The sequence below is a fragment of the Betta splendens genome, chromosome 1 (assembly GCF_900634795.4).
Source record: "Betta splendens chromosome 1, fBetSpl5.4, whole genome shotgun sequence".
Lineage (NCBI taxonomy): Eukaryota > Metazoa > Chordata > Actinopteri > Anabantiformes > Osphronemidae > Betta > Betta splendens.
In genome coordinates this window covers 1,063,967-1,088,485 of record NC_040881.3, presented here as the reverse complement: position 1 = coordinate 1,088,485, position 24,519 = coordinate 1,063,967, and the positions used below count along the sequence as shown (strand labels likewise).

Genomic DNA, 24,519 nt, shown 5'->3' with positions numbered 1-24,519 from the left:
AGCGGGTCAGCGGGTCAGCGGGTCAGCGGGTCAGCGGGTCAGCGGGCCGCTCCACAATGAGGCGTCACTGTCCGCATGTGGGGAACCCTCATCAGCTGATGACTCACATAACGCTCAGAGGTTAATTCTGCAACTGGAGCAACGCTCCCGAGCGTCAAACACCAGGAGCCTCAGACCCGAAACCCGGGATCGACCCAGTGGTTCCGAGCCGCAGTGCTGTGTCAACATGACTCGGAACCTTTTGATGACGCTAACTTCACTGAACATGTGCAGAACCTGAACAGTTCTGACCCAGTTCTGACCCAGTTCTGACCCAGTTCAGCAGTTCCTCCTGTAGAATCTCACTTTTCTTTCCGTCCCACTCACGTTCACTCACTTCAGCCACGAACAGGAGGCAGGACGCCACTCATCTTCACCAGGAGGCTCCTCCTGGAATCCACCGCAGCAGCTGAGGTTCTGACCTCACACCGGCTCCGTCCTGGTTTCTTCACCTGCTGCAGCCAGAACTTTGTCCTGCAGCCTCGGCCCGGCTCAGCAGCAGAAGCCTCTGCAGCAGGAACCCCCACTGATCCCTGGATTTACAGCTTAGTATTAACAAAATACTCCTGCACTTTGGGATTAGATCCAAACCCCCACAACTACAATGACTCTGTTCATTTGATATCTTGATACTTGTGATCAATCAATGACTTGACATGAAATGAGACAAGCATTAACTGTAATATTCATTGTGATTTATTTGTTTTGATCATAACTTGGCTTTTGTTCTGACAGATAGAGTGTCTTTTACTGCTGCACGAATTTACTGCCTATTAGACAAAATCAGGTGCATTTTGTGACAGCAACAATGAACACGAACAGCAGCATGAGAGCCCTGTTGGGGTTCATTGTTGCTTTGTATTTTTCTGTTTTTTATTTGTAATAATATTTTGTTTAAAGTGTAATGACATATATAAAACATAGGCTTGCAGTGAAAAATGTTTATTGTGCCTAAGGTTTCTTTTAAACAACAAAACAAACTAAATAATCTACATATTTGTTTATTTATGATTTGTGTTCTTTCATGTAGGACTCGTCTCTGAGCTGAATTTCTGTCCTGAACTCCGGGTCGTGAACCGCAGCAGCCGAACCGTCTTCTTCCAACTTTCTCACCTAAACTTTTCACTCGCGTAACGTGACGAGGCCGCGCCAGGAGTGGGCGGGGTCTTCTTCGCCCAGCTGGGCGTTCGATTGGCTGCCTCGTGAGCCCTCGGAGCCTGTGATTGGCTTAGCGAGCCGGGAGCCGCGTGCTTTGTCGACTCTTAGAGGCGTGGGCCTCGCGGGCCAACGTCAATCTCCGTCCGTCTGCAGCGGCCGCGCCACTTTTTAACGCATCTGCGGTGAAATGTTGTTTTTTCGAGGCGAACGGAGCTGAAAGCAGAAATCCCTCTCATCCATGTGGATATTTTTCCCACTCTGGATCTCACTGCTTTGAAATTTAACAGGATTTGTGTCAGGAGAGCCGAAAACAGGTGAGACTTACCTGATCTCATACATTAATTTATATATTTATGTTTGATCTGATTTAATTTCGTTTGCTTATTTATCCTGAATAGTTGTTAATTGTTGTTCCAATGTTTGTGCATATTTGTAGGACGAAACCTTTTAAATTTGACCATGAGCTCTCCTGTAATGTATTCACAGTCGTCTCATTCGAAAGAAACTTTTAAAGTGAAATACTTTCACACAGAATACACATTAACGGATTGTAAATTACTAGCAATTAATTCTAAAATTAATAATAATAAAGCTGGTTCTAGAGAAAGCAGGATCATTTTTATAGATCGAATCTATCTTCGCATTTATGTGGATTGGTTTCCGGCTCGGTTCAGTTTGCATCCTCCTTTCCTGGTTCTGTACCGATAACAACCGTTCTTCTACTAATTGTCGCGCTGTAGATCTCATCTAAATAAGTAATGGGCTTCATTTGCACATAGTTTTGACACATTTGCATTGCGCGATTCGGCTCCTTCCTGTGGTTATGGAAATAAGTTGGGCTTTATCTGTGGCGTAAAGCCTCAGTTGAGGTCCATCACGAGGCCCGAGGCTCCTTTCACCGGAGAAAAGGCCGCGATTAGTCCGAAATGTGAGCATTTACCTGCTAAAAAGAGCCTAGCGGATTATGGAAATTCCTATCTAAATACATTCTCCTGTTAAGAACAACAGTTAATGAAGGCAGGTTAATGAAGCTGCAGGGAAGGTGTGAACATCTGCCAGATAATAACAAGAGACAGACTAAATGTTGTAATTAGGATATTAACGCTGGAGTAAATATTACGTGTTTCCCAAATCCTATTATTTACAATAATGTAATTATAACAGTTCAAGTTGAAGGCAGTTATTGATCCTGTACGAAGACACAAATACCTGCATTAAATCAGCCTAATGGAAAAATAACCTAATCATATTTAGTGTAATAACAAATGTGCTCTGAAACAAAAACTATTTTTATAAATTGAATAAATAAAGCGAATGTGTTCTATTTGTGTGAACTAAAATAACGTCGGTGTTTAATTCTGCAGTGAAGTCATCAGACGTCCTGTAATTTAAATGTGCATCTTCAAAGACCGCTGTAATTGTGAGCAATTAAATCACTTAAAGTCATAACGAAGCTCTAGCGATAACTGGGCCGTGACTCGCTTTACTTCAAGGCCGGCTCATGGCTGTGGTTCCGGTGACGGTTCGACTTTGTATCGTGAGATCACGGGATCGTTTCTCCGTCATTTCTGACAACAGCAGTGTCAGTTTAGTTGTTGTCTTCTTCACCCACGCACTTACGTAACTTCCTCTTTATGCATTTTAAAATATTAAAATGTGTTCATTTAATTAAAAGTGTTTGTGTTGTTGTGCCTTCGACTCCATCACTCTCACAGATGTTCAGAAAATAAGCCTGTGTCACTGTGGCTTTTGAACACAACGCAACGTGTATTGCTGCGCTACACTCTAACCCGTCCCGTTCCCGCAGGAGCCCGACCCCCGCGTGCACACTCCGGGCTCCCAGTCGCGCCTCGAGCATGATGTCTTATCTCAAACAGGCCCCGTACGGGATGAACGGACTGGGCCTGAGCGGGACCGCCATGGACCTGCTGCACCCATCCGTGGGGTATCCAGGTATGGACCGAACTCCCACGGCTCCAGCCTCCTGCAGCTGAATTATGTTTGCACGTTTAAACGTGCATCCACGAGCCATCGGTCGTCTTATAATATGCGTGTCATGTTTGGCTTATTTTGAGTTTTAACTTTTATTAGACACAATGAAAACAATGAAAATACAAGTCGCTGTGTGATAAGCGAGTTGATGTTAAAGTTTAGGTGTGAGCGGATTAAGGCTCTTGGTTGAGTTTAATTTGCTTGATTTAATTTGCTATTTTTATTTTTTTCGCGCACATCTACTTTAATCGAATCTACAATAATATTTCACTTTAGATTTTACAACCCTAAAAAAGTTCAATTAGACTGACGCACCCGAGAAGCTAATCATTATGAAAAAAGAAGCGAACGGGCGTTTGAGCGAAGGTGACGCGGACGCGTCTGTTTTCAGCGAACCCGCGGAAGCAGCGCCGGGAGAGAACCACCTTCACGCGCACGCAGCTGGACATCCTGGAGGCGCTGTTCGCCAAGACGCGCTACCCGGACATCTTCATGCGCGAGGAGGTGGCGCTGAAAATCAACCTGCCCGAGTCCAGAGTGCAGGTGAGACGAGCAGAGACGAACACGTTACCAGCACCAGAAAAAACTCGTCCAGTGACGGACTCTGCTCGAGCCGCAGCTGTGACGTCTTTGACCTAAACTGACGCTGCTTATCGAGTGTCACAATAGAAATCACCTTCACAAACGTCACATCCACTGGAAATAGACACCGTTTACTGCAGATGTGGAAAATGTGAGTCATTAATAGAATAATGTGTTCACAACTGTTGTCTGAAATATTTGACCTCATCAGCAACGATTTAGGTCCGAACAAGTAAATACTGGAAAATGAGGAAAAAAATGAAGGAAACCAAATGAACAAGAACGAAAGCAGATGCGTAATAAACAGACACAATTAAGAAAGAATAATATTTTATTTAGTCAAAAAATCTGTTTTTTATCTTTTTAACATCTTTCCATCCTGAATTCATACTGATTTTACCCATTATGATCCTCATGACTTGAGTTGACTTTTGCTTTCTATTGTTTCATTTAGAAAATTTAAAATAAAATGAAAAGGATTTTTTTACCTAAATGTTTGATGTTGTAAATATTAATTAAAATATGTTTTTGAAATAAGGCAAATGTGCAAAAACTTCTCTGGTGAATCAGCTATGGAAGCGCTATGAAAGCTGCTCACAGTGACATATGCAGTTTAATTAATTAGGCCAATGGTTTCACTGTGTTGGGCCTAAAACCAGAAACGTCCACTAGCGAAGAAATACATTTTTTTTTCTTTAAGTGAACTGAACAATTCATGTGAATGTTAATTTATTTGGTTAATTTAAATAGCACCAGACTCCAGAGTGGGTGAGTGTAGGAATCAAAGTAGTCTGTCACAAATGCAGAAAGGGTCAAAGGTCAGAGAAACTGCTGCAGGTGTTTAGTTCTCACCAGGACGAGTCAGCATGTGACGTGCTCTAATGACCTTTGACCTCTATTCTTCAGGTGTGGTTTAAAAACAGACGCGCCAAATGTCGTCAGCAGCAGCAGAGCAGCAGCAGCACCAAGGTGAAACCGCTGAAGAAGAAGTCGTCTCCGAGCAGAGAGAGTCCCGGTTCCGAGAGCAGCGGGCAGTTCACCCCGCCGGCCGCGTCCGGCGCCTCCACCTCCTCCTCCTCTTCCTCCTCCTCTTCCTCATCCGCCTCCTCGGGCCTGGCTGCACCCGGCGTGATCAGCACCTCTACCTCCGTCACCGCCCCGGTGTCGTCCATCTGGAGCCCGGCCCCCATCTCTCCGGCCCCGGCGCCGGTCACGCTGCCGGACCCGGCCGCCCCCACCAGCGCCTCCTGCATGCAGCGCCCCGCGCCGTCCGGCGCCGGGGCGACGCCCTCCTACGCGGTGCCGTACAGCCAGACGGCGGCCTACGGCCAGGGGTACCCCCCCCCCGCCGTCGCCGTCGCCGCCGCCGCCGCGTCGGGCTCCTACTTCGGCGGCGTGGAGTGCGGCTCCTACCTGGCGCCCATGCACTCCCACCACCACCCGCACCAGCTCAGCCCAATGACGGGCGGCTCCATGTCCGGACACCCTCACCACCACATGGGCCAGACGCCGGCGCACCACCACCACCACCACCACCACCAGGCGTACGGCGCCGGCCTCCCCTTCAGCTCCACAGACTGTCTGGATTACAAAGAGCAGGCGGCGGCCTCGGCCTCGGCCTGGAAGCTCAACTTCAACGCCTCCGACTGTTTGGACTACAAAGACCAGGCCTCGTGGCGCTTCCAGGTGCTGTGACTCCCTGCGCCGCCGCCACGCTGCCAAAGCAGCGACGCTCTGGTTCTGTGAGGAACCGGTAAACTCACGATGGAGACGTTCTGAAAAGGTTGAGCAGGATCCTTTTTCTGACCACGTCCTGCACCTTTAGCCGTAAACCTGAGCAGCCGGGACGGAACACAGACGTCACACAGTTAGAACCGACCCCTGGGCTCCTCTGAAGCCTCCTGCAGAAATATGATGCTGCTATGATTTTTTTATCTGATTTCCAGCTTGAATGAGAACGTCGCCGTCCAGCCTGTGGGTGTTGTTTTCTGGAGATCAAATTGCAGCACTTGTTTATGAGGTGAAAGATTTTGCTATTTGTTCTTTGCAGAGGAAAGAAAATAAAAAGAAATGTGAATTAGACACGTAATGTCAGCAATCGCTTGAAGTCTGAAAGATGTACATTCGTGTCTTTATAATAAAGTTTGGTTAAAACACAAGCAGTAAAGGCAAAGTTTGTGACTCCCGTCAACAATTTCCAGCTTTTGAAGGAATTATAGTAAACTGGTTAAACTGGTTTAAACACGGTTGGTAACAAAACCTCAGATATCAGCGGGGACGTCTGTTTGGTTACATGTGGATTCATAAAAAGGCCGTGTTCACTCTGTTAACGCAAATCTGTATCGGATCAAGTGAATTTTTGTTTTTACAGTTCGATATCTTCACACCTGGAAACAACCCACACAGAAACACAGTCTGTCAACAGATGCGCTTCCTGATCTTACATACATTCATGACGTCCGGCTCTAATTTACAGGACCTGCTTGATCAGCTGTGTACAAAGTGAAGACGTTATCTGTGGAGCAGAGCGTCCACGCAGCGCATCAACAATCAGCCCACGTCAGCAAACATGGCACACGCCGCTGTTTGTCTCATGTACGACTCTTCTGATCCACGGAGAAAAGGGACGAAACATGTTTTAATTATCAGCCGTCCTGGTTCCTCATAGCTTTTCTCTACCAGCTGGACAAACATGGCGTCCGTCCTGCTGCAACAGCCCATGAGCAAGGCTTTAGAGGAAGGACGACTGTCTCTGACCATCTGGGTCTCTGAAAACCTGGGTCTCTGAAAACCTGGGTATTTGAACATCTGGGTCTCTGAACACCTGGGTCTCTGAAAACCTGGGTCTCTGAACATCTGGGTCTCTGAAAACCTGGGTCTCTGAAAACCTGGGTCTCTGAACATCTGGGTCTCTGAAAACCTGGGTCTCTGAACATCTGGGTCTCTGAAAACCTGGGTTTCTGAAAACCTGGGTCTCTGAACATCTGGGTCTCTGAAAACCTGGGTCTCTGAACATCTGGGTCTCTGAAAACCTGGGTCTCTGAACATCTGGGTCTCTGAACATCTGGGTCTCTGAAAACCTGGGTCTCTGAACATCTGGGTCTCTGAAAACCTGGGTCTCTGAACATCTGGGTCTCTGAACATCTGGGTCTCTGAAAACCTGGGTCTCTGAACATCTGGGTCTCTGAAAACCTGGGTCTTTGAACATCTGGGTCTCTGAAAACCTGGGTCTTTGAACATGTGGGTCCCTGAACAGCTGGGTCTTTGAACATCTGGGTCCCTGAACAGCTGGGTCTCCGAACATCTGTGTCTTTGAACAGCTGTTTTTCTCCCTGTCAGTGTCAACTTTTCCATCGTGACTCAGTTTTTTCAGTCTTTCCGGAGGCCACTAAGAACTCAGCTGTCCGTACTTTTCAGTGGCAGTGGCCTCAGACGGGTGACGTGGTCTAGTCAGATCCAGGTCCAGGCTCATTTTTTCAAGTCTTCATATCCATGAGCCTTAGCTTCTACTATGAACAGCTAGTTCTGGTTTGGTGCTGGTTCACAGTCAGTTCAGACCTGTTTACTTGTCCAGGGGCAACGGGGCTAAAAGCTGAAGATAACGGTGAGAGCTAGTTGAAGAGAGCTCAGTGCTCATAGTCATCTAGTGGATAAAACTCTGTCCACAGATGTAAAATGTTAAAACATCATTCAATCAAAAGAATTACTTTAAGTCATTTGGACCTTCTCCCGACCATCAGGACGAACAAACAAAACAAAGGTTGTTGTTTCCCATCTTATTACTTGTAAAACCTGAATACAGGTTATTTAGTCATTCGTTTTATTCTTAAAATTGCTTCTCCATTCGTCCTCATCTTTAGCGGTAAAAACCAAGAAGTGGGAGAACTGCCAAATGATGAGTTATGGTTTCTGATCCTCTGTGTGTAGTTTCATATGGAAATCCCTTCAGCGTGCGGGTAAATAGATTAGGATACAGTGAGGGATTAGGGATTGCTCGCCGCTGGCACACTAATCCCTGACATGTCCGGGACTCCTGCACAAAATGGCTCCTCGGCTGTTTGAGAAGCCAATCGCACACACAGCATGAATATTCCACCAGGGCCGTCAGCGGCAAGAAAGACAATACCCTCGGCTTCAAAGGAGGGAGATTAGATGCTGCACCAGACAAATCCCACTCTTTGAAGTGATTTCGCTTCACATTCCAGCGCCGACTAATAATAATGAAAGTTGTGTTTTTAAACGTCTGGGTCTTCGGTTTTCAGGGCACGAAACTATTCAGAGCATTTAGTAGCTTTATGAACCTTTCATTCATTAGCAGTAATTTCACTAAAGGATTCCGATGATAAAAGCATCATCAGGCAGAGGTGGTCTGCGCTGACTCATATCTGGCATTAATAAAGGCTCAATGTGAAGCCGTGGGAGCGTGTAAACAGCAGATGTGCACCGAAGGCTCCGTGCAGCTCAACTGGACAGCCTCGCATTTCCAGGCTCCTGCGTTTGATCTATTTGCTTTGCAAGTGCCGTCAGTGGTGCGGCGGCGCTGCTGAAGCAGGGCCTCTCAGGAACAGGCTGAGATAGGGCAGCTCTTTGTCGGCCGCGCCTAAGCCTAATCTAATGATCCAGATGACTGGGGGCCGTACTTACAGCCACTGGCTCGCTTCAAACAAGTCACTATGGGTGGAAGTTTCCCAAGGATTAACACTTAAAGAAGCTGCAGAGGAGAAGAATGGAAGGAGAGCCGGTGCCTTCCAGGGAATCCCCATTAAGGCCGGCCTCGGAGGGCCAGCGAGGAATGTGTCTCTGCTGAGCTGTGATCCAGGTCTGTTTCAGCGCTAATGGAAAAACTGGCCGCGCACGTTTGATCTCTGACTTCTTAGAAACAACAGAAACACATTAAAGGTCTGGTTCCAGCTCTGGTGTAATGTGACTGACTGTATTGGTAGTAACTGGACTGTGTCAGAGCAGAAACCATGGCATCAAACAGAAACATCCCTGTTGGTTGGTTGGTTGGTTGGTTGGTTGGTTGGTTGGTTGGTTGGTTGGTTGGTTGGTTGGTTGGTTGGTTGGTTAGTTGGTTGGTTGGTTGTAGGTTTTCAGCTGTTGGTTGTAGGTTTTCAGCTGTTGGTTGTAGGTTGTCAGCTGTTGGTTGTAGGTTGTCAGCTGTTGGTTGTTGGCTGTTGGTTGTAGGTTGTCAGCTGTTGGTTGTTGGCTGTTGGTTGTAGGTTGTCAGCTGTTGGTTGTTAGCTGTTGGTTGTAGGTTTTCAGCTGTTGGTTGTAGGTTGTCAGCTGTTGCTTGTCAGCTGTTGTCGCGTTATAAGCGGCATCTGGTAAAGACTGAACACGCTGCAGTTTCTCCGTTACCCGATCGCTCTGAAGGTGTTCGGCTAATTGAGCTTCACACAGGGTCGGGTGTTTGAGGTTCAGTAACGAGTCAGTGCTTGTGTGTGGGTGCAGCCTGTTGGAGCTGCCCTTCGGTGCTGCTGTCACCACTTTGAATGACAGGCCAGTGCAACTCTAGAACCCTGGATTATGGCTAGTGGAGCGTAAACAAACACGAACGGTTCAGAAGAGCAAATCAGCGGCAAGAGACTCCTGAGTGACGTTGGACTCCAGGGATGTTATTTTACTGCTGCACTAAGTGAGAGCTTAGACTGGAAGATTCAGCAACCGCATCCGAGACGCTGAAGACAGAGAAAGAGTCAAAAAACACTGAAACCACAAACGAAAGAAATGTAGATTAGTAAGCATTACAAGCCGTATTCATAAAATACAGCGATAAGAACTTTAATATCTCAATATATGAAGCTTTAGTCTGCAGTCTGTGTGTGTGTGTGTGTGTGTGTGTGTGTGTGTGTGTGTGTGTGTGTGTGTGTGTGTGTGTGTGTGTGTGTTGGGTTCATTTAGTGTCTAATTAAAGTACAGAGTGAGCGCCTGGGTGAAATGTCGTCCTCCTCTTTGTCGTCTTTAAAGTGGCCGTAGGAGTGTTAATAATCTGACCTCCTAAGCGATGGGGAGGAGGTCGTTTGAAGATGGACCCTCTGCCCTTGTTTTTTGTCCCCCTCCCTCCTTGTCTTTATTCTCTTCTTCTGTTGTCTTCTTCTTCTGCTTCTATTCTCTTTCATGCTCTGTGGCCTCGGCTCCTCCTTTTCAATCTGCTCGGCTCAGCAGTCGACTCTTACAGGGCGAACGGACTGGAACTGTCGCTGCTTCTCTCGTGGGAGGAAGAGGGAGCTGTTTTTCCTTCCTTCCTTCCTTCCTTCCTCCTGTTTTTCTTTCCTTCCTTCCTTCCTTCCTTCCTTCCTTCCTTCCTTCCTCCTGTTTTTCCTCCGGTCCTTCCTTCCTTCCTTCCTTCCTTCCTTCCTTCCTTCCTTCCTCCTGTTTTTCCTTCCTTCCTTCCTTCCTTCCTTCCTTCCTTCCTTCCTCCTGTTTTTCCTTCCTTCCTTCCTTCCTTCCTTCCTTCCTTCCTTCCTTCCTACCTTCCTTCCTTCCTTCCTACCTTCCTTCCTTCCTTTCTCCTGTTTTTCTTTCCCTACCTTCCTTCCTTCCTTCCTCCTGTTTTTCCTTCCTTCCTTCCTCCTGTTTTTCCTTCCTTCCTTCCTTCCTTCCTTCCTTCCTTCCTTCCTTCCTTCCTTCCTTCCTTCCTTCCTTCCTTCCATCCTCCGGTCCTTCCTTCTTCCGGTCCTTCCTTTCTTCCCCGCTGTCTTCCTTGCTCTCGTGTTTCCTTCCTTCCTTCGTTGCAGACATTAAACTTTCTAAGCCCTGGCGCTGCAGGCGGTGAAGCAGCAGCATCACCCTTGGCTCCAGCTGCCAAATGGAATTAGTTGCGTTGCCAGGAACTGGCTTCCCTCCTCTGCTGTTATCCCTCTGGACCAGATCCTACTTCCCCCTGAGGGCTGTGGGTTAGTGGGGCAGGTGGCACGACGGGGTTGCATCAGTGCCAGGTCGCTGTCGCCATGCGTCCTAAGCGGGTCCACGTCGGGCCACACCCGGCGCCTCAGAACCAGGCGTGGCATCCTGGGTAAATGACATGAGAAACTTCTGGGCCAGTGTTAGATGGAGGGTTAGTGTTGAAGACGACGGCCTGTCACACAGCTGATGAATGAGTCAGTTTGTCACGTCCCTCTTTATCCACTGTTCTATGAAGTTTTATATAATATTCTGTAGACTTTCATCCATCATCATGAAGTCGACCAAACGTCAGCAGCACCTCAGCAGAATCGCCATACAGTCACGGCCCACAGCTCAGCACTGAGCTGGGTCAAAGGTCAACAAAGGTCCAACCTTGACAGGAAGTGGAGGGGGCTGATGATGTATCTGCTGCTACAGCTGATACAGTCGCTGCTATTCTCTGTGGTCCATTAGTTCAGTTACATGGAGGTTGTTGAGGGTGAGGCTTGTGAAATGGACCATCATTATTTATTTCATTAAAATGGTTCTGTCTATTGGGCCTATATTCCTGTCGTGCTGCGGCTGGGCTTATCAGCGAGGGGGAAGAATTAAGACCACATAGGGAACCAAATAACATTTTTTAAAAGCTGCGAGACTTAAGTAGAAAATTGGCTTAGCGAGCAGATAGCGAAGTCAACAATGGGAACATATATTCCAGCTCAGAGTGATTGAAGTCGCTGTCTGTCTGATGAACAAAGTGTTTGATTTTCACCACGGCTCTTACATAAACTGCTAACTTGATTTCACACCCTGGATCTGAGGGTGACAACAAACACTTTAATTAGAGGAAGATGATGCAGGGAGGGAGGGAAGCAAAGGTGATAGACGGTGACAAATCCAGCCAGCAAAGCCAAATATAATCACTCCTTTCTCTACTTTTCGTACCTTATTATTTTTGTCCTCGTTCTCCAGCTTGAGCCTGTGAATATTTTTGCATAGCTTAAAGCGCCGCTGCTATCTCGCCCAAACCTACGAGCTTCATTTGCATTGTGGGGGTTTGTGTGGGGCTGGTTGAGATTCGGGCCGGACAGAACCTGGCGAGTAGCCCTTTGAACCACGTCTGGAGATTAGCTCCCTCCGAGGCGCCACCATCATCTAAGTAGCACTAGAAGGAACGGAGAACGGATCCGGGCTCAACCACAAGCCCCGGTCTCACACACTTGGTCCCGTGAACGGCGCTAAGAGCAAAGTAAATGCAAACCAAGGCCTCCGCCGTCCCCACGACCCGGGCGCACTCTGCTCTGACTGGATCCTGAGGCACAGGCCTCATCAGGGCTCCAGGGGTTTGAAGCGCTGGCTGCAGACGGACCCGGACGTGGTTCACAGGAGTCACAGCTGATGCCGCAGCGACGGCGCTCCTGCACAGACTCAGTGCTCAGGGCTTCAGCCGAGGTCGTAGCCGTGACCGTGGGGGCAGTGAACGCACCAGGTGTGTCCTCCAGGAGTCCCTGCCAGCGACTGCGCCGATGGCGCTTCCTGAAACCCGAGCCCACTTTGCGTCACACTAATTCCACGTTGTGAATGACACCTCTTTCTTAGCTTCTGTTTCAGCGTGTCAGTCTTTCTCTCGCTCAGCGCTTCAGGCCTTCGGCTTTTGGCTCAGCTCGTGGAGAAGAAAGGTGAAGATAAAGGAGGCGCGAGGAGGCGCCGTGGCGCTGGCGGACAGAGCGGCGCCAGCAGGAGACGGAGGCGTCATGGCCGACGCTCGTCCTGTTTGTGACTAACCTGCAGAACCGGGTCGTCGCCCACAAAAGAACCGGCTGCAGCGTTAGAGGCCTGCTTTGACATCATGACTGTAGCTACGGTTCAGCCCTGAACGTCAGAATCCGCGTTTCCCCTATAAAAGACTTGACTGGTGAAAACGGATTCCTGAATGTGCACGTTTAGTTCAGCTGTGGACCGGATCACAGCCGACGGAAGAGGGCGGCTGCAGGGAAGGACAAAGGTGAGACTGGGCCAGGGAGTCGGGTCCGAGGCAGCAGAACCTGAGCCCGGTTATGGCGGGTTCAGACGAATCATCACTTTCACATCTTCACATGTTTTAAACGTGTAAAGCTGCACGTTAACTGACCTGCGTCCATGGAAACACTGGAGCAGCTTCAGCAGCTGCAGACTCACTTCACTGGATGAAACACGTGGATCTGAGCTTCAGTGTTTGAGCCGTAAAGTCAGCTGGGTGCTGTGAAACTGGGCTGTGGGGACTCGATGACTATTCTGTGATGGGATCAGATCACCATAAAAACAGGGATGAAGAGAATGAAAGCAGATGCAGTGTGTGACCATGAGCGTTGCCTCACGCTGACACAGCAGATCTGAAGCCACAGCCCACACATTCCCGGCATCGCTGGGTCGGTGTGAGGCCTCGGCGCCAGCCTCTGACGGGGGCGTCGTCGCTCCAGCTCTTCAGGCTCTTCCCTATCAGTGCTGTTCAGGCAGATGGAGGGATGAGAGGACGAGGTCTGTCTCACTGGATCCACAGGACCTTCAGAGGCTCCCATTAAATCAAAGTGGATCCAGGCGCATGTTGGATGCCTTCAGTTGTGGAGCAGCAGGTGCACCCGCTTCGGATGTTATCAGCTGTAACGAATGGGCTGATCAGTTGGTGCCTGCTCTGCCTCCTCGCTAACAGCTAGCAGCTAGCTAAGATGCTATGTTCAGCAGCTTTAGAGCTTATTGTGGTTAGGGTTAGGGCTGGATAACAGGTGGGGGGTTCAGGTTACAGTTAGCTAACACAACACCGCTAGCTACTTGCTAAGTTATGCTCGCTAATAAATCCAAAACTTCGATCCTCCCGTCTGAACAACAACTGCTCAACAGCGCCCCCACTCACTCTGCTGGTTAAATCATCCGAGCCGTGATCAACCTTACGGATCATTGACAGAGACCTACTGCACCTATTCACCGCTGCCAGCAGGTAGATGGGCACCTACCGGCTCATACGTATGGGCTGATAACCACTGATCATGACCATTGAATGGCGTGATAACGTCAGAAGCCGCTCGCAGGTGACGAACAGCAGGAGGACGAGGCTCGTACCAGGGTCGTGTGAGAGCAGAACATGGCACCAATCAGAGCCTCGCTTCCATGCTCCCAGTCCCACATCGCTGCCGACAACGGAACCAACACTGGACATTCTTCACATTCAGACCCATGCAGAATCAGAATCTGCTGTTGCACATAGAGTCACAGGCTGAACACTGAAGGCATCAGGTGAGTCCTGGGTGCTGTGGGGACCAGTGTGGTGTTTTATCTGATCGTATGGAAGAATCCTCTAATATAGAAAACACCAGCTGTGGATAAGTAACCACAGGTTTCCATCAAGGTGATGTAGAAGAATAATAAGCTTTGCTTCCACCACATACAGCATCACTGACTTCACTGAGTCTGATCCTCTGACCAGCAGTGAGGTTCAGGCACTGACAGGAATCGAATCGTTGTCGTGTGATAACAAAGCGCTGTTTCTCTTTGCTGGTGTTTGTTCGTGTGCCCGGTTGCACCTTTTGACTTCTTTGCTCTTAAACTTATGGCTGAGTGGAGCAAACAAAGCTGCAGAACAGACCTCTGGACACTAGGAGTACATATTTATGCAGCAGGAGGATTTTCTCTGCAGCTGGTTTCTCACCTGACGGACGGATGGAGGCGTTTACAGCACTGCAAAGCTCTCCATGAGATCAGGGCGGCTCCAGCTGCATGTCCTTCAGTTTCTCTCCCAGCAGCGCAGGCTGGATGCTGTTAAATGCACTGGAGAAATCAAAGAACATGATCCTCACTGAGGCGCCAGGCTGCAGGTGGTTGTGGGTGCGATGGAGCGTCATCCACTCCTAGATGGGGTTGATATGAGGGTGACTGAGGGTTTGACCAGAGACCGTCCAGGATCAGCCTCTCAAAAGCCTCCATGATGTGAGAGGTCAGAGCCACGGGTCTGTAGTCGTTGAGGACTCTGGGACGTGGCGTCTTATTCACTGGCACGTTGCATGGCTTCTTCCACCCAAGAGGAACTCTCTCCAGCTGCAGGCTCAGGTTGAAGATGTGTTGGAGGACACCACAACGCTGGGCAGCACAGACTGTCAGCACCATGGGCTGATTCCATCAGGTTCTGCAGCCTTGATGTGCCTTTCTGTCTGTGTGTCGTCAGAGTTTCACTTCCTCCTTGCTGCAAACAGCTCGTTCTTGTGCGTGTGGCGCCCTCTGCTGGCAGCAAGCAGCACTGACACTACCTGACCAGAGACTGGGCCTCTTCCCCGCGTGAGTCCATCCATCACATTCATAGCCACAGACTGGATGGAAGCATCTGTCTGCAGCACGTCGCACGTCTGTTCCCCACCCATGAGTCCGTCCTGGTTCACCATCAAACCTCAGCAGATGGGATTATTAGACATATTGGATGTGTACTGTTATAAACAGCAGAATAAATCACTTTGTACATTACTACCGCGTTAGTATAACTATATATAGAACTCCTTGCAATATTGTGTGTTACTATTTTTCCTCTAAATTTGTGTCGTCACACACCGGAAGCTGCGGTGGCTATTTACGTCCTCTCAATCTGATTAAGGGACTAGACTGACTGCAGCACGTGCGCGTGCGTGCGTGTATGCGGGCTGGAGGTGTGACACGGACATCTGAGGCACCAGAAGCCGTGGAAGCGAACGTGCGGCGCGGTTCGTATCCTCCCGCTGCCGCCTCTCTTCTCTGCGGGTGCGCACCTGTCCGTGTGCCCCCACTCTCCTGCTCTCTCTCGCTCTCTCTCCCCATCCATCGCCGTCCTGTCGGATAGAGCCGCCATTTTTGCTCCAGAGGACGTGCAGTTACCAGCGGAACCAGAACCCCCGAGCCCGGCGGCACCATGCTGACGCTGCTGACATCCATGTATCTGGTGGTGCGGGCGGTTTCCTCGCAGGTGAGTGAAAGCGGCGCAGCTCGGTCAATGCGGCGACGGAGCTGACGCGCGACCTTGAACGCAGCACTAATGTTGAAATGTAGAGCAACACCCACCCATCCGGACCGGTATTGGTTGGACCTGCCCTCCGTAACCAAGTCAGCTGTTTAATGCACGTGTCTTAGTGAAGCGTTGACTCGAGCTCGGGGGAACCCGCAGAGAAAGGCGCTGTTTCCACCCGGGCCTTTCCCGACAGGATTCAGGTGTAAATATGGCCGCCGGAAACCCGACGCCAGCTTGTTGAGGGAGAAGAAGCTCCTCAGGTCGCGTTTTCTTCTGACCCCGTCATCTTTAATTCTGTCAGAGTCGACTCCTGTTGGCGCCACAATGAAGACAGGAAATGTGAACACAGCGACATCCGGTCTGCGTCTTCAAAGTTAAAGCGTGACGATTAGACAGGCGGTAGAATGTTACAGCATAAATTTATGATGGATTAAAGTCGGTACAAATAGGCCTTTTATGCATGTGAGCACAGTAATTCTGGGCAAAAGATGCAAAGTGTGGCAGAACCAACACAAATAGACTTGAGAATTATACTTACATGATAATGTAACATGCAAATAATGTACTCACACGGAAAATGTCCTTAAAGTGCCATTAAACAAGTACAAGAAGGTTTAAAATAATTACAGCAGCAACAACAAAAACATGTCCAGTTGCTCCACAGGAAGACAGCAAGAAAAAAAAGAAAAACTGTGCAGGATTGCAAGGAATATAAGACATATTTACAGCTTAGGCATGTAGTTCTATATTGCATTTTATTTGCAGTAGCAAAGAAGCCAACAATAATTTAGAGACACAAAATCAAAGAGATACAAATCATCGTCTAAGACATTACAAATGGTGTAGTGATGAAACGTGAAAAAATACAGAGACAAACAATTGCTAAATGGCTTTAAATTGTCCCCAGGGACAAACAGAAACACTTCAAACTGCAGTGCAGTGCACATTCCTGCAGTCATTTAAAAACGTGAAAAAACTATAATAACACACAAAACATCGCAAAGGAATCAAAGTCAAAATCAGCTTCATGGTCAATACCACCGTATGTGCAAGACGTACTGTATCACGTTTGAATTAAAATTCAAAGACAAATAAAACTATATCAATGACACAACAAACTTTAGTCTTATGTCACATAGATGCTTTTATTCTGAAGGTGAATTTACCAGGCTTCCGTGTGGTTTTGTGCGTTAGTGGCCATCTTGACGCATAAGTGCAGGCAGCAGATTATCAGCACCACGGTCAGTTCCCGCCTGGATCTCCTCAGCACTGAGCCGCAGCCGTTTTAGCTCCATCTCACCTGGACCTGTGAGCTGCTGTTTAGCCGCGTAGCACGCCACAAACTTCAGCCATGTCTGAACATCTGGATTCAGTCTACGCTTTTAAGGTTTCACATGTTCCTGATTATCGTGGTGTAATGGTTTGATTTCCATCTGCAGCATGTATGCGGTAAATAGAATCTGTTGGTTAATTTAATTGTCTTATTAAAACTGAAATAGCAAAGATTAAACTGCAAACTGAAGGCAGAGCTATGTTCCTGGGAATAAGGACAGTTTAACCGCACACTGACATGCAGGTGAGGAAGATGCTCCAAATGCACCAAAGAAGAAAACTGTTTAAGAAGCCCAAATAAGAGAATCAGCACCTCCTGAACCAGCACTGACAATGGATAAGCAGCTCAGGTTTTTTCCTCTGACCTAAGTAACACACTGAGGTTTACCCGTACTTCACACAAACATTAGTCACACAGGATGTGTTGATTTGACTGGTGTAAGCAGATCAACACTGACGCAGAGTCCAGTTCAGATAAAGGTTCTCCTGGTTTTACTGTAGTGTAACGCAATAAACAGAGCTGGAGTGTTGGTTTATCATGTCACAGGCAGCTGAACCTTCCTCAGTTCAGAGAAATGTCGATGTCGTCTTAACTTTCTCCTTCTCTATAAATGTCATCAGATCAGACGGCTTGGCTCGGATTTACCTCCCACAAGGCGTCGGATCAAATTAATGACCCAACTCCCTGTTGTCTGGGGAGTGAACTTAACTCTCCTGTGACCTTTCACCTCTGACCATGACTGGAAATCATTGAGCCAGAATAATCCACTTTGTGTGATCGTTTTTTCATCTGCAGGTTCACAAAGAGCTCGAACATTTCTGGAAGAGCTTCGTCTGGTTTCTTAGGTTTAGAACCTGAAATTTTATTGCAAATGTGTTGGAAAAACATATTAACATTAAAAAACTGTGTATTTGATAGTCAAATGTTGTTTTATCGGCCTTTTCAATACGAACCCATCTCAAATTCACATTGGACTTAATACTTTTGCATAGAAGTGTAAAAATGTGCAAATGTTTGCGGGATGTTTGAGCTTTAAAAGCCCACTTCATGTGACAGGTCAAAATAAAAGCTGCTGGATCCCAGTAGTGGAAATGTGGCATTAACTTGAGTATAATCGCTCACTGGCCACTTTGTTAGGTACACCTGTAAGATTTGTTTTAACCCCGTTTTTGAATCTGTCAGACATTTCTTTATTATTTACAGAATCGTATCTCATGTTTGTCTGACACTCAGCTGCCATGTTAAGATTAAAATGCACCATCCGGGTCATTTACACACATTCACATGAGGGGGATTTGAGTTTTGCAACAGGTGTCTTCAATACTGAACCTTATCACAATATTCTAACTTTCTGAGATACTGAATTTGGGGTTTTCATTAGGTGTCAGTTATAATCATCACAATCACAAAACATAAACATTTGAAATGTGTCAATCTGTGTGTAAAGAATATGATATATATGTTTCACTGTTTTAATGGAATCAGTGAAATAATAAAAAATGCATAAATAAATCATGATATTCTAATTAAATGACCAGCACCTGTATGTTTAGCTTACCTCAATAATTAGCAAAACATAAGTGCAGAAGAACACATTGCATCATTAATTTACGCAATGTAAAAGTATAAGTACAGTTTTTGTACTTGACATAGCAAAAGCGCAAGTTGATAATGCAAAAGGGATAAATTAGCAGAAAACAACACACAGTCCCGGTAATGGCCCTCGGGTGTCGCCAACGTTGCTTTTAGTTTGTTAAAAAATTAGTCTTTTCGGAAAATCAACGGCCATGTTTGGCGCGGTTCGACCCGGAGCGGTGCCTTGTGGGAGATGTTGTTCGGTCTGTGTAGGTAGTCGAGAGTAAATGCTCGTCCTACAACGTCAAATGACTACATGTCCCATAGCGAGCGGGGGCGGAGCCGTTTCCTCGCCTGACAGTACAGTAGACGGGTAGAGGTGACCCTTCGTCTAGTCCGAGTCGGAGCAGGAAGAGCAGGCGTCGAACGCTGGAACCACTGCATCTGCGACAGAGATGGTAAGACGGGCCGCACCTGCAGCGATGAGCAACTGTTAAATAGTCAACCTCAGCCCATCGGTCGTTACCGAAGGTTTGAGTGTAAATGGTTTCCGGAGCACGGCAGCGTCTTAATCCAGCCTCCGCTTCATAATGAGCGCTTTGTCTGGGTTTGAGCGCACGCGGCGGTGCTGGTGGTGGTGAATGTAGAGCCGCAGACGTATAGTTGCGTCTTTGCTCTACATTCAGAACGATGTCTCCATCTTAATCAGACGTGACGTCACCTCGCATCTCGGGCCTGGTCGGTCCGGGTCGGTCCGGACGGGGCAGCTAACCGGTTCCCGCTCTGTCTGACACGTTGCAGCGGGTTCTAACAAGTCCATGAACCGGAAACCGCTGTCATTCTGGCTCTAAAACGAAAACCCTCTGCACCTCATGTTCGTTGAATCCTGTTGAGTTCTGGCTTGTCCTCCAGACAACAACACCAGCTGCTAAACATTAGGTCCAGTATTCAAGTACAAATGAAATGTTTCCAGGTGACCTTTGGTCCTAAACTCTTCATACTGTAACCATTCATTATTAATGCTAGCGCGCAACGAACAGACGCAGACGGACCCATTTCATGCTGGAGCCTTGAATTCCCCTCTTGTCTGTGTCCCTTCAGGCTGAACCAATTCGAGTCGTGATCACCGGCGCCGCTGGTCAGATCGCCTACTCTCTGCTGTACAGCATCGCCAAGGGAGACGTGTTTGGGAAGGACCAGGTAGGACCGGTTCCCAGCGGGATCATATAGGTGCAGCTACAGCAGAGCGGCTGTTGAGAGTTTAACAGTAGGAGCCCATGAGCCAGAAAGGAGGCTAGAACAGAAATGGACCTGACCTTTTAAAGAACAAAACATGCACTCACTAGTATTAGACTCAGATTGTGCAACATTATAATCAGTTCTCTGAAACCTTTGCATTGCTCTGATTTGTGTGACCGTTTCTTTCTTGTCCTGTTGTTTCTCGCATGTATCCAGCTGTTGAACATGTTTTATATCTTTACCCACGTTCCTCTCCTAGGGTTTACAATGTACTGGTCCACACAATAACTACACAACACAATGTGTTGAGCTATTTTTAAAGTTCACCACAAAGTTTATGCAGCTTTGTAAATGGGAGTAATGGAAAGGTAATTTAATTTAGCCTGTACTGTGTTGAGTGAGTTTGCATGAAGCTTGAAACATGTTAATCAGTGGCAATGTCACACCTAAAAACAGAACCAAAGGCCAGAGGAGAGCTTGAAAGTCATTGAAATGTCCTCTTGTTGAATTCCTTGTTTTCTACAGCCAATCGTCCTGATCCTCCTGGATATCCCGCCCATGCTGCCGGTGCTGGATGGAGTCGTCATGGAGCTGCAGGACTGTGCCCTCCCACTGCTGAGGGGTGAGTGGACAGTAGAAACAATGCTCCTACAGACGTTAGAGCCCGGCTTCTGTTGTTAGCGTCACGTGGTGTAATGGCCATATGAGTAAAGAACCTCATTCTGGTGGAATCGTTTGATATCCAGGTGAAGATACATGTTGACTAGTATCAGCCCCACTATTCTAGAGTTAATTAGGGTCTGGGTTGGTTAATGCAACAACCTTGTTGAAAGAAAGAGCTTCTGTTTTGTTTTGGGTGGCAGAGGATGATTCCGACTGCAAATGTGTGATTCGTGAAACTGAGCTGTGAATAAAACTATTTGATTTGGTGTTATTTTAAAGGGAGGAGCTAAAGTCTTGTTTGAAAAGAGCCTCTGGTAAACTATGAGCAAACTTAATCGGCTGTATAAGCTGCTTCTGTCTGGAGCACAGTGCAGCAGAGTGCCTATTGTTTGTCCTTCATTACCCTCCTCTGGAGAGTGGAAGTGAGGAGTGTCTAAACTATGGCTTGTGGTTGGCTGGAGCCAAAGGAACCTCAGGAGCCAATCAGAGCACAGCAGAAGTGAATCCTGACTGAAGTTCGGTCTGATAGCAGTGACAAGCAGACAGCATTTATCATCAGAACAAGCTTCAGCAGCAGGAATTAATCTGCAGCACTGAGATAATGGACACAGCACTGAGACACACGTGAGTCAAAGCAAAAGTCAAAAAAAATGATCAACCTGAAGCAGTAAATGAGGAGAAACAGGGTTAAAGACGTCACGTGATTGTAAACAACACTGACCTGTCAGAGGTCGTGTAAATAACCCATACATCAGCTTATCCTTATCAATATGTGGGAGCAGGGGACGCGTTGTTCACTGATGACTTGGCTGCAGTTCGGCAGGTTATATAAAAAGCCTCACATTATGTTCCTTCCCACACAGAGGTCATCCCCACTGACAAGGTTGAGGTCGGCTTCAAGGACATTGATGCCGCCATCTTGGTGGGCTCCATGCCCAGGAAGGAGGGCATGGAGAGGAAAGATCTGCTGAAGGCCAATGTGGCCATCTTCAAGACCCAGGGAGCCGCGCTGGACAAGTACGCCAAGAAGACTGTGAAGGTGATGCTTTGACTTCTTGGCATCTGCTGGTGTTGATGAACAGGGAAATGAAAGTGCTTCGACAAACGTCTTTCTTCAAACCAAGCTGGCAGCATGTTTACGGAACCAAGTTCCTCTGAGGCTTTAATGTAGCTTTGTAACTGGTCACGAGCAGAGTAATGTGTCCCTTAAGGTCTAAAGAAGAGTAGAACTGTTGCAAAATCCAGGATTAGTCCTGTTGCACTGATGCTAATGAGTCCTAAAATGTTTGTCTTCTTCAGCTGTTCTTCAGTATTTAGACAGTGGACCTGCTTAAGCATTTGGACTTGAATTTTTGAGGGATGTGTTCTGATCTTTGACCCATCAGGTTCTGGTGGTTGGAAATCCAGCAAACACCAACTGTCTGATCGCCTCCAAGTCTGCTCCGTCCATCCCCAAAGAGAACTTCTCCTGCCTGACCCGACTGGACCACAATAGAGCCTGCTCCCAGGTACACACACGTCTATAATCTAGGTCAAAATTTGACAAAGAACTGAGAGGTGTTTGTCTTGTATGGGCAGCTTTAGTTCTGTGGGACTGAATGAACAAACTGATCAGTGGCAGGTTTGATTAAAAAAGACACTCAAATGAAGCAAACCGTCTCTTTAAATCAATTTATCGCCGCCTGCAGATTATAGCCTTACAATTATATTTCTGCAGTTCTTCACAATTGATTCTTTTAATATCAAAATTAAGTCTGGGTCATTTGAAGGACTGAAGGAAGTTAGATATTGAGCTGGAGTCGGGTTTTCTGTGGCCTGAGTAGAAAAGCAACCACCTAACGTCATTGCTGCTGTGTCTGCCTCTCACCTGCAGGTGGCGATGCGCTGCAACGTGTCCTCAGACGCTGTGAAGAACGTCATCATCTGGGGGAACCACTCCTCCACCCAGTACCCAGACGTCCACCATGCCAAGGTCAAGGTCCAGGACAGCGAGTTGCCTGCATACGACGTTGTCAAGGACGACGCCTGGCTCAGGGGACCTTTCATCTCCGTGAGTATTTGGAATTGTTCATCCTAGGCAGGTTTGACTTGAACTGGGGATTGATCCGGAGCCTTTCTATCCTACATGATTTTTAAACCTCCTCATATTCCCATTTCACCTGCAGACGGTGCAGCAGCGTGGGGCAGCTGTCATCAAGGCCAGGAAGCTGTCCAGCGCCATGTCTGCAGCCAAAGCCATCTGCGACCACATGAGGGACATCTGGTTTGGCACCAAGGAGGTGAGTGATGAACACTTACTGCTTTTACTCCAGCTGTCTAAGAGGAGAAGCATCTTGGTTCCGGTGCTGTTGGAATGGAACAAGTTATATAAAAGGATTTGAAAGAGCTCAGGTGAGCTTTCATGACGTGCTGAATTACACTGAGTTGTTTTCTGACAGGGTGAGTTCATCTCTATGGGTGTGTATGCTGCTGGAAACTCCTATGGTGTTCCACAGGACCTCATGTACTCCTTCCCTGTTTGTATTAAGGTGAGCTTTAATTGGTTAAACCAGACCAGTTTAATAATTTGTTTAATGAACACCATCAATAATAAACAGAAAGTAGAAGACTTTGAAGTAGGTCCGCAAATGACTTCCCGTTTGTCCTTTAGAACAAGATGTGGAAGATCGTTGACGGGCTCCCCATCAATGACTTCTCCCAGGCCAAGATGGACGCCACGGCAGCCGAGCTGGTGGAGGAGCGGGACACCGCCCTGGACTTCCTGTCCCAGTGACTGCCGGCCCCCACTGGCCAGCAGCGCTTAGATCCCCTCAAGTCTCGCTGCTCACGGCTCTAAGGACAACAAAGCCCTTCAGCTGTGTGTGTCTGTGTGTGTGTGTGTGTGTGTGTGTGTGTGTGTGTGTGTGTGTGTGTGTGTGTGTGTGTGTGTGTGTGTGTGTGTGTGTGTCTAGGGCCTCCTTCATCCATGTGCAGGACGCAGAGAGCTGGTCTCTGCTGGTAGATGAGAACACAAACTAGCTGTCCAGAAGCTGTAACCGAACACGTGATCACCAATAAAACCTGAACAGAACCAAACTGAGCCTCGCTGGTGCATTTCATGTGAACTCATGTTTGACTGGGTTAATTGATTTAACTAAATATCATATTATATCTGACTAGTGTCTCTCTGTCCTGTGTAATGAGTCTGGGGCCACACTAAAAAGCGTTTTTATAGGCGATAGCGACCACTGACCACACGTGGGCAGCAAGAGTCGAAAGTGAATAAATGTAAAACGATGCTCATCGTGTATTCTTCGATTCCGTTGTTTATTCAGAGAATCGGCGGCTTTGGAGGTTTTCTCTCGGTACTTGGAGGCTTGTGATGGCAGGTTTTTCCATAAAAACTGTATAACAGTGTTCATTGTTAATTTACATCTATACGTATAACTATGAAGTGCGTTCACGGTCAGTTTTAATGAACTTTGTAACACGTTTCACTCACTTGCGAACTTATTGACCTTGTGGTTGAAGATGTGATATGATAAAGCATCACCAGCTACAATTTAGTTCACTAAGTTATTATTAATAAGGGAATTTAAACACTTAAAATACGTAATTGACGATATTACTAAGAACTAAATGTAACCGGTCCTCTGCTGCCTCTTCCTCGGCCGTGCGTTGATTTTCTGCGTTGTGTCTCGATGTGAGAAGGGAAGACAACACGGTCTGGCGGATTCACCACTGCAACAAGTAAAATAAATCCAGCCACTTCAATAATGCAGGTCTTCCACGCGCACACTCCCAAAAGAAACAGAAATTAAGAGCGAGCGCGTGAAGAAACGTAACTAGCTTAAAATAAAGGTGGCTATTTACGCCAAATACAATACATTTTATTTTGAAGTCAAAGACACGGACCAGTTTTAAAACGAATACAAAATGTCAGTCTGTTATGCAACTTCCAACCCAAAGCTTGACATTAGCGTTTCATACATTAACTACGCTCACCTGCGCTCAGCGTGGCTTCCGGCTGAGGTGAGCAGCTACACTCCATACTGGAACGGGCGGTAAT

At 47.4% G+C, this 24,519-nt stretch overlaps 2 protein-coding genes across 3 annotated transcripts; both read left to right on the top strand.

The window, feature by feature from the left end:
• The first annotated feature begins 1,325 nt into the window (after positions 1-1,325).
• LOC114853192 (homeobox protein OTX1 B) lies at positions 1,326-5,951 on the top strand. The gene is made up of 4 exons (XM_029146275.3): positions 1,326-1,511; positions 3,005-3,150; positions 3,581-3,732; positions 4,678-5,951. Exons 2-4 carry the CDS (start codon positions 3,054-3,056, stop codon positions 5,464-5,466), a joined length of 1,038 nt encoding a protein of 345 aa, XP_029002108.1. The 5' UTR covers positions 1,326-1,511; positions 3,005-3,053; the 3' UTR covers positions 5,467-5,951.
• A 9,370-nt stretch (positions 5,952-15,321) lies between these two features.
• Positions 15,322-23,546, top strand: LOC114853185 (malate dehydrogenase, cytoplasmic). 2 transcript variants are annotated; one of them, XM_029146254.3, is made up of 9 exons: positions 15,322-15,619; positions 19,671-19,769; positions 20,334-20,430; positions 21,335-21,510; positions 21,857-21,979; positions 22,345-22,521; positions 22,637-22,750; positions 22,910-22,999; positions 23,122-23,546. In XM_029146254.3, the coding sequence occupies exons 1-9, from the start codon at positions 15,566-15,568 to the stop codon at positions 23,242-23,244; spliced, it is 1,053 nt and encodes a 350-aa protein (XP_029002087.1). In that variant the 5' UTR covers positions 15,322-15,565; the 3' UTR covers positions 23,245-23,546. The 2 variants fall into 2 exon arrangements, with proteins under 2 accessions (XP_029002087.1, XP_029002097.1); XM_029146264.3 differs by lacking the exon at positions 15,322-15,619 and adding an exon at positions 18,872-19,027.
• The last annotated feature ends 973 nt before the right edge of the window (positions 23,547-24,519 follow it).

Excerpts from the sequence above, each read along its gene's own strand:
- LOC114853192 (XM_029146275.3), top strand. The coding sequence starts at position 3,054 with ATGATGTCTTATCTCAAACAGGCCCCGTACGGGATGAACGGACTGGGC. Across the intron at positions 3,151-3,580 it reads CCCATCCGTGGGGTATCCAG|CGAACCCGCGGAAGCAGCGC; the intron begins GTATGGACCGAA and ends GTCTGTTTTCAG. Across the intron at positions 3,733-4,677 it reads TGCCCGAGTCCAGAGTGCAG|GTGTGGTTTAAAAACAGACG; the intron begins GTGAGACGAGCA and ends TCTATTCTTCAG.
- LOC114853185 (XM_029146254.3), top strand. The coding sequence starts at position 15,566 with ATGCTGACGCTGCTGACATCCATGTATCTGGTGGTGCGGGCGGTTTCC. Across the intron at positions 15,620-19,670 it reads TGCGGGCGGTTTCCTCGCAG|GCTGAACCAATTCGAGTCGT; the intron begins GTGAGTGAAAGC and ends GTGTCCCTTCAG. Across the intron at positions 22,751-22,909 it reads TCTGGTTTGGCACCAAGGAG|GGTGAGTTCATCTCTATGGG; the intron begins GTGAGTGATGAA and ends GTTTTCTGACAG.